The 17749-nt window shown below is 51.4% G+C and overlaps 1 protein-coding gene across 1 annotated transcript in view; it reads right to left on the bottom strand.

The window, feature by feature from the left end:
* The window catches only part of PREX1 (phosphatidylinositol-3,4,5-trisphosphate-dependent Rac exchange factor 1), a 207187-nt gene that overhangs the window by 36043 nt on the left and 153395 nt on the right, over positions 1-17749 (bottom strand). The window contains exons 15-17 of the mRNA XM_011929192.1: positions 15925-16000; positions 6001-6073; positions 391-533 (exon numbers count right to left, since the gene is read on the bottom strand). Coding sequence (XP_011784582.1) covers positions 391-533; positions 6001-6073; positions 15925-16000 — 292 coding nt within the window. The remainder of the gene's footprint in view (positions 1-390; positions 534-6000; positions 6074-15924; positions 16001-17749) is intronic.

The following is a 17749-nucleotide window of genomic DNA, read 5'->3' as shown; positions in this document are numbered from 1 at the left end:
ATCCTGGCAGTAGCCAGAGACCTAACTTCTCTAAGCGTCTGTCTTGACTGCCTGCCACAGGCCACGTGTTAAGATGGGGGCTGCTGTGGGGTATGCGGGATGAGTTGCTTCAGGAGGCCAACCTCTCTATACAATGTACGGGGAGGGGACAGGAGAGGCAAGGGAACAGGAAGGGAGACCTGAAAGCCCAATCTCTTTTGTTAGGAGGGTAGTCTCAACCAGTGATACAGCCTGGCCTCTTTGCAGAATTGCCCCCTAACACCTAGAATCCACCTATTCTGGTACTCCAAGCTGAGCCCCCTTCTCTGTGCATACCCAGAAGGTCACCCAGCTCCCATGCCTGCAGGGGGCTCGGGCAAGGAAGGGACAGCAGCTCAGCTGTGCTCCTACCAGCAGGCGCTTGGCCAGAATGTTCTCCACCAGCTTGAAGTCATTGCGAAGCTGTTTGTTCTTGCTGCTGGTCCCCTCCATCTCCTCGTCAGCATGGAAGCGGAAGTACTGGGACTCATCCCTGAACTCGCTCTTCTCCAGCACTGCAGATCCACAGATGTGCACTCAGTGGTCAGATTCACATGGGAAAGTTTCAGCCATGTTTGCCAACTGGCAGGCACAGGCTGGAACTAGGCCATGGACACGTTTGGTTTGGCAAACGCTATTCTATTAAAATGGAATCAAATGCCAACACTAACATATTAGGATATTTCACAAAGTGATCTGGCTTTCTGACTTCTCTTGAAAACTGAACTTGCCTCACCTGCTATAAAAAGATATTAATATGTTACAAAGCCATAGTAACAAACACAGTGTGGAACTGCAGTAGAAACAGATCAATAACCAGTGGACGGGAACAGAAATCACATAAGAGGACTAAGTGTTTGCAGGAACTTAGTCTATGATGATGATACATGATCACAGGGTATTCTGCAGATGATGCATGGAAAACCGACTTGCCTAGGGGGGGAAATTGAATCCCTACCTCACACCATATATAACAATAAACTCCTAATGGATTAAAAACCTACGTATGAACAGCAAAACTAAAGCTAACAAAACTAAAAATAGGATGACATCTTTGTCCTAGACAAGAAAAGGAGTCTATGTATAAGACCCTCTTGTACTAGACTAAAATTAAGGACCTCCATTTGATAACAACTCCATAGGTAGATAGCAGATGTGAAGATAACTATAGTGTCCGAAACCAACAGGAATAAATATCTAGAATATATAAAACCTCTAACAAATCAACCAGAAAAGGCTCAGAAGCTCACAGATAAATGGGCAAAGGACATGAACAGTTAGTTAACATAAGCAAACTCCAATGAGCAGCAATTTGTGAAAAGGCATTCAGACCTCTCAGAATGAAATGATGCTGAGACACTTTAGACCAAAAGTTAGCAAACTCAGTCCCCGCAGGCTAAATCTGCTCCACTACCTGATCTTATGAATAAAGTTTTATTGGCATACAGCTACAGCGATTTGTATTTGTACTTATATTATCTGTGACTGCTTTTGAGCCACAAGGACAAAGCTGAATGCTGTGACAGAAGCTGTATGGCCCACAAAGCCTAAATTGTTACTAAGTGGCCCTTCACATACAAAAATATACTGACCCTGACCAGGCACGGTGGCTCCGCCTATAATCCCAGCACTTTGAGAGGCTGAGATGGGCAGATCACCCGAGGTCAGGAGTCTGAGACCAGCCTGACCAACATGGGAAAACCCTGTCTCTACTAAAAATACAAAATTAGCTGGGCGTGGTGGCACATGCCTGTAATCCCAGCTACTTGGGAGGCTGAGGCAGGAGAACTGCTTGAACCCGGGAGGTGGAGGTTGCAGTGAGCTGAGATCACACCATTGCACTCCAGCGTGGGCAACAAGAGCGAAACTCCATCTCAAAAAATATATACATATATATTTTATATATATAATATATAGCATGTATATAATATATGATATATATATTATGTGTGTATACACACACACACACACACACACACACACACACACACTACACAGACCCCTTTCTAGGACAAGCCAGCAAAATGAATAAAAATAACCAGTATCAACCAATTGGTGATCTGATCTCTGTAACTTACAACTTAACTAGGCACCTCCAAGGGCCAGGCACACTGGGGAGACATGCTAAGTTCATCCACTCCTTGGACAAGGAAAGAATTGCTGTGCCCCTTTCATAGACGGGGAGACTAAGACTCAGACCCCTAGGTCACAGAGCCAGCAGGCAGCAGGCAGCAGAAGGACCCTCATCGAGCCTCCTTCCTCTCCTCTTCCTCTCCCCACACTGCCCAGCCAGGCCTGTTAGATGAGGCAGGGCTGAGTATAAACAGTGCACAAAGGTGGAAATCAAGGCTCGGAGAGGTAAAGGCAGCTGTCGGAGGCCAATGGGTGCCTGAAACAAGGGAAACCAGCTGCCTTAGCCATGAGACATCCCCCTTGTCCCTGAAGACAGAGGCTTTTTCTGGATGTGATGACTCAGTGGAAAGCAGCCGGGGGCGTTTCTTTCTTTCTCCTTAGTTCTCCAGGACATTTCACCTGGAACTCTACCTGTTTGTGAGCCCCTTTCTCAGGCCACCCCTGTTACCTTTTTAAGAAAACAGACACACAAATTGCCACCTTCCCCAGAGCTGGGGAGCCAGGCCCCAGGGGGCCGCTGGCTTCGACTCCACTATAAACATTAAGTTAGAAGATTCCAGGAGCGGGAGGAAGAACTGCAATGTTGCATATTGACCAAAATATTTGTGGAAAACAGCGTGGAATCCCTCAAGTCCATGAGCTCAGCCAAGCGAGTTACCGACCTCAATACCTTTCCCTCAAGGCTGCTGGTCCGGCTTTATAGGATACTCTCAGATCTGGTTTCAAATCCCCGCTCAGCCCCTTCCTGTCTTCATGCCCTTTAGCCTCTCCGAGCCTCAGTTTCCTCGTCTACAAGAATAATAACAGGACCAACATGCTGGGGTGGCTGTGGGGATTAAATGGCAAGCCTCAGTTTCCCCATATGTGCCTAAAGCAAGAGGGCCAGACCCCAGGCCAGCTCTAAGGTGGGAATACCTTAGGGTCTGTGGGCTCAGTTCAGCCCCAGTTCGAGGTGCCTCAAAAGGTGCCACAGAGGCCCCTCCCTGTTGCCCATCCTGCACCTCACCCTGTATTTTGCTGAAGGCACAACCCTGGAATTGGCCCTTTCCTATTTTAGCCTATTTTTGAGTTCGTGGCAGGGAACAGAGGAGCAGGGTCACGCCCTGCAATTTCTCTCCCTCAGAGGCCTTGAGGACATCAGGATTGCCTGGGAGTCACCGCCCAGCAGAATGTCCACAGCCAGCAGCCTTCCCGGAATAGCAGCTGGGGAGGACCCCTAATTACCCTCACCCACAAATGAGAGGTCGTGCCCAGCTGACTGGAGGGAGGCTCGGGACTGTCAGAGGGCCCCGAGGGAAACACAGCAGCTTCTGGGAATGAAGGACTTTGGTAAGATGAGGTAGATGCATGAAAATGCCCTTGGCCGTCCACACTGGCCCTGCCCTGCCCACCTCAGCTGGGGAAAATGGAAGCTAAAGAGTGAGTCCTATTTCCACGGAACACTGGGCATGCTGAGGGCAGAGGAGGGGAATGCAAGGCCTCCAATGGAAAACTGGAGAAACTGAGGCCCAGAGAGACACATGGGCCTACTGGGAGTCAGCTGAGTCAGGGACCCGCTGGCCACAAGGCAGGAGATAGACCCAAAGGCCTCTCAGCTCTCCAGCACATGGCTCACTCTGCCAAGGGAACCGCAAATCCAGCAGGCCGACCAGGGCTCAAAAAACTATGGCCTGGCTGAGTGTGGTGGCCCATGCCTGTAATCCTAGCTACTCAGGAGGCTGAGGCAGGAGAATCACTTGAACCCAGGAGACGGAGGTTGTGGTGAGCTGAGATCATGCCATTGCACTCCAGCCTGGGTGACAAAAGGGAGAGACACTGAGACTTTGTCTCAGAAAACAAACTATGGCTCACCACCTGCTTTTCTAAATAAAGTTTTATTGGCACAGAACCACGCCCATTTGTTTACATACTGTCTGTAGCTGCTTTTGTGCTACAAAAGCAGAGTTACAGTTAAGCAGCTGTGACAGTTTGCAGATCTCTGAGTTAGAATTAAAAAAGCCAACATCAGAAAGGAGAAATGGCCAAAGGGCCTTCCTGTGGCTCAGGGTTTTCTGAATCCGACCACTTCTAACCCCTTGCAACCACCAGGTCCCAGCCATATCCTCCTTCCCCTGGACTATCATGACCACCTCCTTGCTGGCATCCGTTTCCTTCCCCTGCACACACCACATGCACATGCATGCACGCACGTGCACACACACACACACACACACACACACACACACACACACACACACACGGGACTGTTATCTGTCCTGGTCATCACTCTGCTCCCAGAGCCTGGCATGGTGCCTGGAACACCAAAGACACCACATGTGATGTCAGAATGAACAAAGACAGAAAGGAGGGATGGGATCCGCCTAACTGGGAGAGAACGGTCCCTTAAAAAAAAGAGAATCCAGCCGGGCGCAGTGGCTCACATCTGTAATCCCAGCACTTTGGGAGGCCGAGGCAGGCAGATCACAAGGTCAGGAGATCGAGACCACCCTGGCTAACACAGTGAAACCCCATCTCTATTAAAAAATACAAAAAATTAGCCAGGTGTGGTGGCGGGCGTCTATAGTCCCAGCTATTTGGGAGGCTGAGGCAGGAGAATGGCGTGAACCTGGGAGGCAGAGCTTGCAGTGAGCCGAGATCGCGCCACTGCACTCCAGCCCAGGCGACAGAGCGAGACTCTGTCTAAAAAAAAAAAAAGACAGAGAGAGAGAATCTAAGCTAGGAGCAGAGTGATGACGGGGAGGAGCTATTTTAGCCAGGGTTGTGGGGAGGCCCTCACCGGGGAGAAGCTGACTGAGCAGAAACACTGAGTCACCTGCAGGGATGAGGCAGGCAGGGCACCCTGGCAAGAGAAACTGTAAGTGCAAAGGCTCTGAGGAATGTTCTAGAAACAGGAAAATGGCATCTTGGCAGGGGTTAAAGGTTTACCTGTCCTGCTGAAAGGACAGGAGACTCAGGGCTCCCCCAGGGCCCTCAAGGGGAGATGCTACATAGCACAGTAGTTGAGTGTGTAGCCTGTAAAGCCAGAAGACCTGGGTTCTAATCCCAGCTCCAGAGAGCCTGAATTCTAATCCTGGCTCCAGATAGCCTGGGTTCTAATCCTGGCTTCTACTTGTCATGCAACCTTGAGAAAGTTTCTTAACTATCTGAGCTTCTATCCCCTCATCTATAAAATGGGGATGATGTTAATACCCGTATCAAAGGGTTGCTGTAAAGTCTTAAACTAATAAACATACGTGAAGTGTCTAGAAAGAACCCAGGCACACAGAACACTAACTTTTGTTGTAACTTAAACCGGTGTCCATGGAGCCACTTCGTCCTCCTTCTTGCCACCTTCCTGCTTCAGGAACATCTCAGAACCCACTCCCCAATACGTGCCTCTCTCCCAGAGAAAAGAAAAGCCACTTATCTGAGGGAGGAGGCTGGGGAAAGAGGCAGCCATCCCAGGAAGGGCTTCCTGCCTCTCCCAGTCACAACCCACCTGTCCACTGTCCCACAGGGCACAGCTCCTTCTTCCCCACAGAGGCCTTCGTGCCAGGCCTGCCTCATCTGACCTCGCTGTCTACCCTGGAAGGCCACATCCCACCCAGGAAGAAGGGCACAGGAAACCCGTGGACTGGACTTCAAATCTAGCCCATGTCCTTCCAGCCATTTTGGTTCCCAGTGGACACCAGAAACCATTTCTCAGTCAGTTCAGAACAGGAAGGGGAGGGAGGTGGGATTCGTGAGCCACCCCAAACCCCCGGGGGTCTAGAGAGCCACAGACCTGGCTTCAGTCCTCCCGTACTCCCCCAAACCATCAGCTGCAGGGAACAAGGTCCCGAGGGCTGGGCTGCAGGTGGGGGCGGTTACCGTGGTGCATGAAGCCATTGTTGCACAGACCCACGCCGAGCGCCACTGCCTCCTCCCGAGTCTGGCAGTCTCCCTGGAATGCAACAAGAAGGGGAGGGTGTCAGGTGGGCAGCATCCGAGAGGCCATGCATGGCCAGCAAGAAGCCCACAACCACCCAAGAAAGTAGGCTCCATGAGGGCCAGGGTTTGTCTGTTTTGTTTACTGCAGTAACCCCAAAACATGTTTGTGATTATTATTTTTTATTATTATTATTATTTTTGAGACAGAGTCTCGCTCTGTCACCCAGGCTGGAGTGCAGTGGTGCAATCTCGGCTCACTGCAAGCCCCGCCTCCCGGGTTCATGCCATTCTCCTGCCTCAGCCTCCCAAGTAGCTGGGACTACAGGCACCTGCCACCACACCCGGCTAATTTTTTGTATTTTTTAGTAGAGATGGGGTTTCACCGTGTTAGCCAGAATGGTTTTGATCTCCGGACCTCGTGATCCGCCCGCCTTGGCCTCCCAAAGTACTGGGATTACAGGCATGAGCCACCACATCCAGCCTCGTTTGTGATTATTATTAACTCCAAACAAGACTATTTTATTGTACCGTGATCAACACTGCAAAGAAAACACGGAGATTTTAAGTGGCAGACAATGTTGGTTGCCTAGTAACACCTTTCCTATTCCTCCCTGAGAATGGGAGGCCCTCATCCATCTCCAGCCTCCCTTGCAGCTACAGGTGGACAATGAGCTATAAGCAGAAATCACTGGTGGGATGCTCTGGCAAAACCCCTTGTCCCTGGCCCTTTCTTTCTCTTGCTCCTGCCTGGAACAAAGATGTGATGGCTGGAATTCTTGCAGTCACTTTAGACTACAAGGTGCCCTGGTGGCTGGAAACTCACTAAGGAAGGCAGAGCAGAAAGACACAGAGAGTGTGGTCCCCAAAGATATCAGGAGACACTCTGGCAGCTCAAACTACCCACCTCTGGACTTCTCTCATGCCACAGAAACACAAACCCTAACTAGGCTCAGCCTCCATAATTGTGTCTCTAATACTAGAAATCAAGTTCAATTGCTAACTGACCAAGCACTAGTTAATAAGACAACTGAGGAAGACTACCAGGGGCTTCTGAAAAACACCTTCCCCCACTCTCCAGGTAAAAGGGAAAAGCAGCACCACCCCTCCCTGCCTGGGATAAAGTCATATGAGGAAGTGATGCTGGGGGCTGCAGTGGCTCCCTGATAAGCAAGATAGTGACACTGCTGAGATGCTGAGGATGGTGGGGTGAAGAACGGAAGGTTCTTCTGTCTGCTACTGAGCCCATACACCAGCCCTGGAACCACCTAGCTCCATGCTTCTTGATAGATGGCGTCTGTGTAAGCCACTGTTCAGTTGGGTTTGTTATCCTGGCAAATGAAAATATTCCAAACTGATTCAATCTGAACCAAGGCGATCTGACTCATCTCAGGACTTCCCCAAGGAAGTGACATCCAACCTGAAACGTGAAGAATGAACAGGCACGGCCCATGTGCTGGACCCTGCGGGTTTGGCCTTTGGAACCAACTCTCCCAGGTGGGATATCATCTTGGTGGGGCAGTCGATCAAGGTTTGCAGCCCTCCTAGGTCAGGCTGAGGCCAACGGGATGCTCCCTGCCCCAGGAACATGACAATTCAGTGGAGGACCCCAAGGACAAGGAGCAGCAGCGCTGACTGTCCCCCGCAGCAGTGTGCTGGACAGAGCCCCCACGTGCTAGCTTCTCAGCATTTCCGGGTGCCAGTTCTTCCTAAGGCCTCCTAGGCCTGCCCTGACTTTGTGAGTGCCCCACCCCCCTTCAGTGAGTCATCTTTTTTATTCCCCCATCAATTAGCCAGGGCCCGTTTCTGTTGCTTGCAAACCAAATACTCTCAACACATCCAGGCCAAGTGTGTGACACGTGTGTGTGTGCATGTGCACACGCATGTGCAGGTGGGAGGGATTGTCAAGCAGAGGAAACAGCAGGGGCAAAGGTCTGGAAATGGGCAGAAGCTTGGAGCGCAGAAAAACCAGAAGGCAGCATGGCCGGCCCGGGGAGGACAAGCTGAGTCAGGCCCATGAGGGCCAGGAGCCGGCACCGCTGTGCCCCTGCTCAATCCTAAGTGCTGGGAACGGGGCAGACCTAGAGTCCCTGCTCAATAGCTGTCTGCTGATTGAACAAAGGAGTGGTCAGCAGGGGCCAGATCGTGTGGGAGCTCGCAGCCAGGTCAATGAGCTTCGACTCCAAAGAGACAGCCACAGGCACCACCTCTTCTCACTGAAACACCTCCCAGAATGAGGAGTCCTGAGAGGCCGCCTGTCTCCTCCCGTCCACAGCCAGAGGGGATTTTCCAATCAGAGGAGACAGGGGTGCTATTCAGAGGCAGTAGGACTCGGCCCTGGGCAGAGCCTCTGGCCTTGGCATTTCACCACACTGCCTGCCCTGGCTGACTCCATTAAGACACATTTCTCCCACAGGACCCCAAGCCAGTGGTTCGGAACCCTGCCGGGGGAGGTGGCTATGACAGGCCATATCCAGGGCTGCTGCACCCCCGCTGTGAGGGGCCCGCCGGGGCTGGGGCGCGGAGAGGCAGGCCTTGCTCTGCAGATGGGAGGCCGGGCAGGCAGCTGGAGCCACCTGGCCTTCTGAGGCTCTCACAGTCCCAGCCTCCCCACAGGGTCCTGGAGTTCCTAAAGCAAGGCCAGTAGGGACTCTCAGGTCAACAGAGATACAGAAGGCCTGGAAGTGCCACCTGAACAGGAAGCCCTGCCACCTCCCTGCAGCCCTCTCGGAAGGATGCAATTTCTCCCCTCCCAGAGGAAGCCGCTGTACACAAGACCCCTGCAACCTCCCCCGCCATGCCTCCCTGCCTTGACACCCCCACCTGCCCACCTGCCCCCAGGTGCCCTCTGCACACCTCAAGGCTTTTGCACTCATCCTTTCCTGCACACCTGGAATGCCCTGTCCCGGCTTTGCAGGTCTCAGGGCCGTGCCACTTCCTCAGAGAGTCCCATTCTTAACTACCCAAAAGTGGTGCCCCAAACCTTCCTCCACCCGTCCTCTCAATAAACGTTCATGGGTCACACGCACTCAGGCAAGGCATCTGTGCCACCCTGTCGCAGTCTGAAATTATCTCACCCATGTATACATTTTGCTTAAGGTCTGTTGTCCACCGGGTGTAAGCTCCACGAGGGCAGGGACGCTGCCTGCCATGTTCACATCATCATCCCACATCAAAACCCAAAGTCTAGTACTTGGTGGGGCACAAAAGGTGGAAGGAAGGGAAGAAAAGGGATTGATGGGAGAAGGGAGGAGGGACAGAAAGAAGGGAGAAGAGAGGACGTAGTTTGGAAACTGATTCTGAACTCACCTCCCTGTCTCGGCCTCTGCCTCTCTAAAGTGGTGGGGAGACTGTCTCCAACCCACCGAGTTCTTGTGAAGATTGAATGAGACGCTCTGTGCAAGACCCTCGGCCCAAAGCCTGGCACACAGGCAGCATTTGATAAATGTCAGCTATTCCTGATTAGTTATTTTTTCACTGGAGAGAACCACTGAGGAATGAAGATGGAGGAGGCAAAGTGGGGCGGAGAGACGGAGTAATGGGGGAGAGAGGTGTGAGTTACACAGGACCCCTGACAGCCTCTTTACCCATGAATTCCAAGACCCCATAAAGATGCCCAAGGATGCCTCTCACTGACCTACCATGTGCAAGGGGCTGCGAGATTTCACTCAGACTGTATGGGTGACCTGGAGACAATCACTCTTATTAACTCCACTCGACAGAGGAGGAAACAGAGGCACAGACAGACTTGGCAGTTGCTCAGGCTTACACAGTAACAGTGGAGGCTGCTCAGAGCTGGACACTCCCCACCACCATGCCATGGAGAGGGGAACCGAGGCTGACAGGGGAGGTGAGTTGTCTAGGGTTGCAGCCAAGTTGCCTGTTCCCATTTCTCCTGCGTCTCTTCTCCCAGTACCTCAAGCTGCCAGCCTGACCCCCGCCTCTCCTACCCTGACCCCTCTCTGCCCCTGCCCCTACTGAGAACCCTGCTGCCATCAGTACCTGCCATCTGCCTGGTCGTAGAAGTCCACGTGGTGGGCATTCCAGGCACATTTCTGCAGAGCCAGCACGGAAGCTTGCAAATCTGTGCCCGCCCCACACCTGGCTCCTTGGCCCGCCTCTGCTCTCTCCCACTCTGACCTCCTGACCTGCATGTGACAGTCACAGCCTGGGGCATCCTGAAGCCCAAGTGACACAGACCCAGAAATCACCCAGTGGAGAGGTGAAGAGCACGAACTCCAGAGCTGGCTTCCCCCGGTTCAAAGCCCCACTCTGCCCTGGCCATGTCCTTGGGCCATCGCTTAAGGCTCTCTGAGCTTCCTTTCCTCATCCATATTTTTATTTCATTCTCAGATTTGCCCTTGATTCTCCTAGGCCTCTGACACCCCTGAGAGGTGGTCTCTGCTCAGACTCAATCAGCGATCATTAATATAGAGCGTTATGATTGTTACTGACTATGAAGGCATCAGGACAACCCCTGCCACACACATACACACAGAGGATCCTGATGGCTGTGTGCCCTGGGGCAAGTTCCATAACCCAAGCCTCAGTTTCCTCATCAGTAAAATGGGAACAACTGCATTTGTCTCAAGTTGTTCTGAGGATTAAAGAAGATAATGCACCAAGCCGATCCGGAGCTGATAAGAGAGTGCAAGTTGTCTCTCCAAGGGCCAATGCCCACCTCGTCCTCAGAGTTTAAAGAACTCTGATTGTCTGAATAATGCCTAGCAAGCCCCCTCCTGAAGTCACAAGAAATGAATCCCAAGGAATTGTAAGCCACTATCAGCAATCCTGGTTCTCTTCCCCAACAGCTGGTTTAGGGGGTGTATGTCAGACCCATCTGGCCAATGAGACCTAAGGAAAAGACCATGCAGGGGAAGCAAGGACTGTAGGAAGTTTCCTCCCCAATACACAGAAAGAATAAATGTTCTCCAACAGGACGGCCTTTGGCCATAGTTCTGTGCAGATGTGATATCTGGAGCCATGGCTGCCACCTGTGACTGTGAGGCAATTCATGAGAAAATACGAGGATAGCAGGAGAAAATACGAGGATAGCAGAAGAAAAAGGCAGGAGATGCCTGGGTACAGACAGCATTGTTGAGCTCTAGGACCATGAACTCCAGACAATGAATTATGTGAGAGAAGAATATCTTATTAATAAGTCAGATTTGCCGTTATGTGCAGCCAAACTCATGTGTAACTGATTCAGCAGGGATTCAATCAACATTTTATTTTAAGGGGTAGAAAAACCTAGAGTTAGAAATGAAGACGTGTCCAAAGCAAAAATACCCTCCTGCCGTACACAATTATGTGTTCTTCCTGCTTTCCTGCTAAGGTACAAGGTGGGGGGTGCCTCCTGAAGTCAAGACAGGCTGTCACCATGCTCCAAGGTCACATCCTTGTCACAGATCTCTCCTGCACAGAGAGACCCACGCGGGCACACCCTCCTCCCCTTTCCCTGACCCAAGCCGAAGGTCAGCTGCCTTTCCAACCATCTCCTGGAAGTCATCCTCCTGCATGGGCTCCAGTTACCCATCCTGTGTCCCCACACCAGGCCAAGCCACAGACAGGCTGCTGAAGTGGATGGACACATTCCATGGTCGGCTACAGCCTTTGATCCACATCCTCTCCCTGCCTCCACTAGCAACAAGATGCGGGTGCCTGGGGTTGGGGGGCTCAGGACAGAGTGACAGTGAGGCAGGCTACTCCGAGGGGCCTTTGGCCAAGCCCACAACTCCTCGGCCAGCACAGGCCACAAGAAAGCCCCCGGCATGCCCAGCACCAGCCGCCAACACTGGAAGTGGCTTTTACTGGTTCCTCCTCCTCCAGTCTCTAAATGCTGGAGTGTTCCAGGGTGAAGGCCTGAGCCTCCCGCATACCTGCCTCTTTCACAGCCTCCCAGCTCAGTCAACCGCAGCTCAAGCCAAAGGCTTTAGAGTCATTCTCCGCTCCTTTCTGTCTCTCACCTCCCATGCCCTACTCACCCATGAGCAACCCATTAGGTCCACCTTCAAAACATCCAGAATCTGACCACTTCTCCCGCCACCCCCACCACCCTGTTCTCAGCCAGCATCCTCCCCTGCCTGAAATTCTAGCATTGCCTCCTCCTGCCCTCCCTGCTGCCAGCCTCATCCCTAAAGTCTCCACACAGAGCCGGGGGCCTGTATGAACTGAAGCCACACGCACTGCTCCTGTGCTCAGAGCCCTGCAGGGGTACGGACCCTTCCAGGGGTGGACACGGCCTGGCATGGTCTGCCCACGCGGCTTCCTCACCACTCCTCTCCCCTCTCACTCCATCCAGTCACCCTGGCCCTCTGTCTGCTCCCCAGACATACCCGGTTCGCTCTGCCTCAGAGCTTCTGAGCTGCTGCTCCCCAGATGTGGCCCGGGCTCGCTCCTCACCTCCCTTAGCCCTCTGCTCAAATGTCCCCGCTCAGTACACCGTCCCTGACCTTCTGTGTAAACTGCACCATCCCACCCATGTGAGGGGGCGATCCCCTGCCCCCGCTCCCATACTGTCCCCTCCACCACACGGCACCTAGCACCAGCAGGCATGTAATCTATTCCACTTATTCTTATTTATTAAGTGTCTCTCCTATCCTCATGAGAATGTAAGATCTGGGAGAACAGGAGCTTCTGTCTGTCCTGTTCCCTGCTGTGTCTCTAGAACCAAAAACAGCCCCGATACATGGCAGGTGCTCAAAAATAATTAAAAAAAAAAAAGGTTAGCTAATGAGCTTTCTTGTCTAATTTCCCTACACTCTCTTCTAACCTGTTTCAAATGTCACCCAAAAGCTGACAAGGAGCGGACTCTGCAGTGGGGGCCGCCTGAGGTCTGGGTGCCCACCCTCTTCCCCGCCCATCCGATGGAAATCCTCGTGGCATCTCACGTGCCCAAGGAGAAAGTCATTTTCCCCACACACTCTTGCCCATCTTCCCATCTCCAGAAACAGTATTTCCATCGGCCTACTGCACCCAAATCCCAGGGCTCACCCTTGATTCCCAGCCATTCCCATAGCAGTGCAGCCCGTCTCTTCCATCTCCAAATACCTCTCAGACCCAACGTCCTGTTGTCTCTGTGAGCCCACCCGCCCTGAGTTAGGCATGGGATTCACCCCAGGAGCAATGCCTCCCCTGTGCTTTGACACCAACAGGCAGCTCTGGGCACCGAAGGAGGTTGAGAAATAAGAGGCCTCAGAAACATCCATAGCAGTGAGAAGTGAGCAGCTCTGAGAGCCCTGGAACCCAGGCTCCTCTGGGCTCTGACTAAAGCACCTAAACCATGAAAGAAGCTCCTACATGGCACCCTTGTCACCTGTTTGCAGCACATTAAGAAGGCGGGACTCTGTGCAGATTGCCAAACCCCCCCACCTCTGTTTGTTTCCTGGTCTTACTGGTCTGGTGGCCCCCAAATCCTTGCACAATTTCTTTAGTCTTCTATATAGCATGTAATCGTGGGCCACCTTGAATCTTTTGTGAAAGAGATGAGGAATCATAGTAATAGTTATATTTATTGAGTAATTACTCTGTGTCAGGCACCATTCTAAGCACTTACACAATTATCTCATCGAAACCTCAAAACAATCTAAAGGGGAAGATAATTGGTTTTAGCTTCACTCTACAACTGAGGCCCAGAGAGGCTGAGCAACTTGTCCAAGGTCACTGAGCTAGAAGTACCAGGGATAGGATTTGAACCCACATCTGTCTGGCTATAAAAGCATGAGCTCTGGGCTGACTGCATGTGATTCTCAGGAGGGCTGGGGAGTGCAGTACAATGGTTAGCAGCTCTGTGCTTCACAGACATGCAAATTGGAATTCAAATCCAGGTATTTCAAGACCTCTCAGGACACAGGGTCCCGTATCATAGCAAACATATTAAAATGCACCCATATTTCACATTTGATATACTCTTTGAGCTAGATAATTTATTTTCAAGGATGTTTCTCAACTTTCTTCTGAAGTTATTTGGTGCGGAAAAACATTCACTTTAAAAATTGGCTGTGATTTATCAGACATATTGGGAATTTGTGCAACACAAGAAAATCCAGTCAGCAAATTGTTTTCGAATGAAGTTTTTACGAATTCTTAATTTAACAATTGAGGTCAACATAAAGCTGTACTCTGTAGATGTTTAAACATTTATCCATTTTTATTTCACAGGTATCTTCTCATCTTTGGGAGCCAATGTGTTCTTTTTATAGACCACGAATGGACATTCTTGAGGACTCCCTGAAAACTTCACAGAACCGAGGCACAGTGGGTGAGTCCCAGTTGTGCCACTATGAAGCTGTGCACCCTTGGACCAGGCACTCTGCCTCTCTGGGCCCAGTTCCCCATCTGCAAGTAGGTTAGAGGACCCAACAGGATAACGCACAATGCCTGCTGGGGCCTTATCCAGGTAAGCATCCATGATCCTGAGCAATAAAGGAGAAGAGACAGGCAACAGGCCTGTATGCGGCACCTGAACAGAGCAAACACCTTTGGGATATTGCACCAAAACTGACGCATAGATTTTCTAAGCTTCTGGTCAGCCCCTACCCACTGGGAACTTTTTTGAAAGGAATAACCTGGCCAACTCCAAACAGAGGCTCCAGTTTGGTACCAGAATAAAACCATCTTGGCCTAGTTTGCCCAAGACCATCCCAGTTTTAAAACTGAAAGAAAGCCCTAGCATGGAAGCAACTCCTGGGTCTACTGAGGGATGAATGGATAAACAAAATGTGGTACAGACACACTGCTACGGTTTGAATGTTTTTTGTCCCTTCCAAAATTCATGTTGAAACGTGATCCCCAATGCAACAGTATTGAGAGGTATGGCCATCAGGAGGGGACTGAGTCAGGAGGGCATTAGGCATCCCTTAGCAATGGGTGTGAGGCAGGGAGTCTGTCCCTCCCATCCCTTTCCCCACGGGAGGACACAGCAACAAGGCAGCATCTTGGAAGCAGACGGCAGCCTTTGACAGACGCCAAACCTGCCGGCACCTTGGTCTGGAACTGCCAACCTCCCGAACTGTGAGAAGTAAGTTTCTGTTCTTTATAAATTACCCAGTCTCAGGTATTTTGTTATAGCAGCACAAATGGACTAACATACAATCAATGGAATATTATTCAACCTTAAAAAGGAAGGAGATTCCAACATACGCTACAACGTGGATGAGCCTTTAGGATGAATGCTAAGTAAAATGAGCCAGGCACAAAAGGACAAATACTGTGCAATTCCACTGATAATGAGGTAACCAGAGTAGTCAAGTTCATAGAGACAGAAAGTAGAATGGTACTCATCAGGACTGGAGGAGGGGGAGTAGGGAGTTGAATGGGAACAGAACTTCAGTGTGGGAAGATTAAAAGAGCTCCGTGGATGGGTGGTGGTGACGCTTGCACAACATTATCCATGAATTTAATGCCAATGAACTATCCACTTAAAAACGATCAAGATGGCTGGGCACGGTGGCTCATGCCTGTAATCCCAGCATTTTGGGAGACCGAGGCGGGCAGATCACTAGGTCAGGAGTTTGAGACCAGCCTGGCCAACGTGGCGAAACCCCGTCTCTCTAAAAACACAAAAATCAGCTGAGTGTGGTGGCGTGCACCTGTAATATCAGCTACTTGGGAGGCTGAGGCAGGAGAACTGCTTGAACCTGGGAGGCGGAGGTTGCAGTGAGCTAAGACTGCACTACTGCACTCCAGCCTGGGTGCCAGAGCAAGACTATCTCAAGAAAAAAAAAAAAGATCAAGATGGTAAATTTTATGTTCTGTGCAGTTTGCCACAATTAAAAGCAGTAATAGAAAATTTTTAAACAAAACAAAAAGCCCCACACTGACAGACAAAGCAGGACACTGGTCACACACCCCTGAGGAGGCCCTCACCTGAGCCAGCAGCCAGTCCACCAGCTTGCTCCCAGGAAGTACCGACTTGTAGGTCTTCAGGTGGTAATCACGGTCTCTGCGGAGAGGGTGAGCGCACAGTGAGCAGGGCAGGGCGGGGAGGACAGAGGTGGGGGTGGTCCTGACTTCCCGGCTGGACGTGCCCACGAATCAAGGATCTCCAGATTCTCTAGGCACTGGGCAGGGGTCCGAGTCTCAGCCCAGACTTCACATGTCACTTGCAGTGTGACCGAGGGCAGGGCTGTTCCAAACCAGGCCTCCTTCCACCTACAGAGTGGCAGGCAGGAGGCAGCAGCTCCAGGGCTCCGGAAACTTTCTGTCTCTAGCCCAGGCGATCTCAGTTGGGGGTGATTTTGCCCTCAGGGTATGTCTGGAGACATTTTTGGCTGTCGTGACCTGGAGGGGCTTGGGCAGGGGTGCTGCTGGCATCCCGTGTGTAGAGGCCGGGGATGCTGCTGAAGATCCTACAAAGCCAGGAAAGCCCCCAACAGAGACTTATCCTGGTTAAGATACCACCGGCGCCAAGGCTGGGGAGCCATGCTGACTCTCACAGAGTGGCAAGGGAGACCCTCCATTCTTTCCTTTCCTTTTTTCCTTTTGTTCTGTGGTTGGCATTGATGTTTTTAAACCAAACCGACATGGAAAGCCCCTGCAAGGGGCTGGTGTGGTCTATCAGGTCCGAGCAGCGCAGAAGCCTGTGAGTTTCACGGTTCTTTCCTGAGGTAACTGCCCTGGCCTGTGACAGCATCTGAATCTCTGCCGAGCCTGGGTCCCATGGGTTCCGCTAACCTTGCAGCCAAACTGCAACAACTTCTCAGCCTCTGAAGCCGACAAAAATGAGCTTCTGTGGCCAGTCCATGTCAAGGCTGATAAAGTCTTGTTGGAGAATTTCTCTCAGGTTTTAGGATTTGGGGGGGGTGGTCTGACAGGCCCCACATGCAGTTGGTGGGTGTCTGCTACCTTCCCCAGCCGCTCCCTTCTTTGAGGCTGGCAGAGGAGCCCCACCTGCCTTCTGGGGCTTGCATAAGAGCAGCAGCAGAGGAGCCCGGGAGGGCGGAGGCAGGATGGCAGATGAAAGTGGTTCCCAGGGCCTGACCTCCCATGGGGCCAGCAAATGCCAGCAAATGGTCCTTCCTCTCCACTCTTCTGAGAGGTGATAAGAGCTATCAGGTCAGAGGGACAGAAAAATCTGCAGCTGGGATAAGAATCAGGTCACCCTCTCTCCCTTCATCCACGACTGTGAGCTTTGTGGTAAAGAGAATAACCGATCACTGGCATTCATTATACAATGCCAGGAGCCATTCAAAGCACCTTCCGTGAATTTAATCCTCACAACAACCCAAGAGGTGAGAGCTATTCTTATGTCCACTTAACAGATGCAGAAACAGAAGCAAAAGAAGTTAATCATCTTTCAACATTCACTGACAAGCTTTTACTGAAGTCCCTAGACCTCCACTCTCCAATAGGTAGCCATTTTAATTTAAATTTCAATCAATCAGGCCAGGCACAGGGGCTCACACCTGTAATCCCAGCACTCTGGCGGGCTGAGGCAGGCAGATCACTTGAGATCAAGAGTTCGAGACCAGCCTGGCCAACATGGTAAAACCCCATCTCTACTAACAATAAGGAAATTACCCAGGCATGGTGGTGCACGCCTGTAATCCCAGCTAGTTGGGAGGCTGAGGTAGGAGAATTGCTTGAATTCAGGAGGCAGAGTTTGCAGTGAGCCGAGATCGTGCCACTGCACTCCAGCTTGGGCAACAGAGCAAGACTCCATCTCAAAAAATATATATATATATAAATATAA

This window comes from Colobus angolensis, unplaced genomic scaffold (assembly GCF_000951035.1).
Source record: "Colobus angolensis palliatus isolate OR3802 unplaced genomic scaffold, Cang.pa_1.0 Scaffold8, whole genome shotgun sequence".
In the NCBI taxonomy this organism is placed as follows: domain Eukaryota; kingdom Metazoa; phylum Chordata; class Mammalia; order Primates; family Cercopithecidae; genus Colobus; species Colobus angolensis.
The sequence above is the reverse complement of the archived record's forward strand: the minus strand, read 5'-3'. Positions and strand labels throughout refer to the sequence as shown.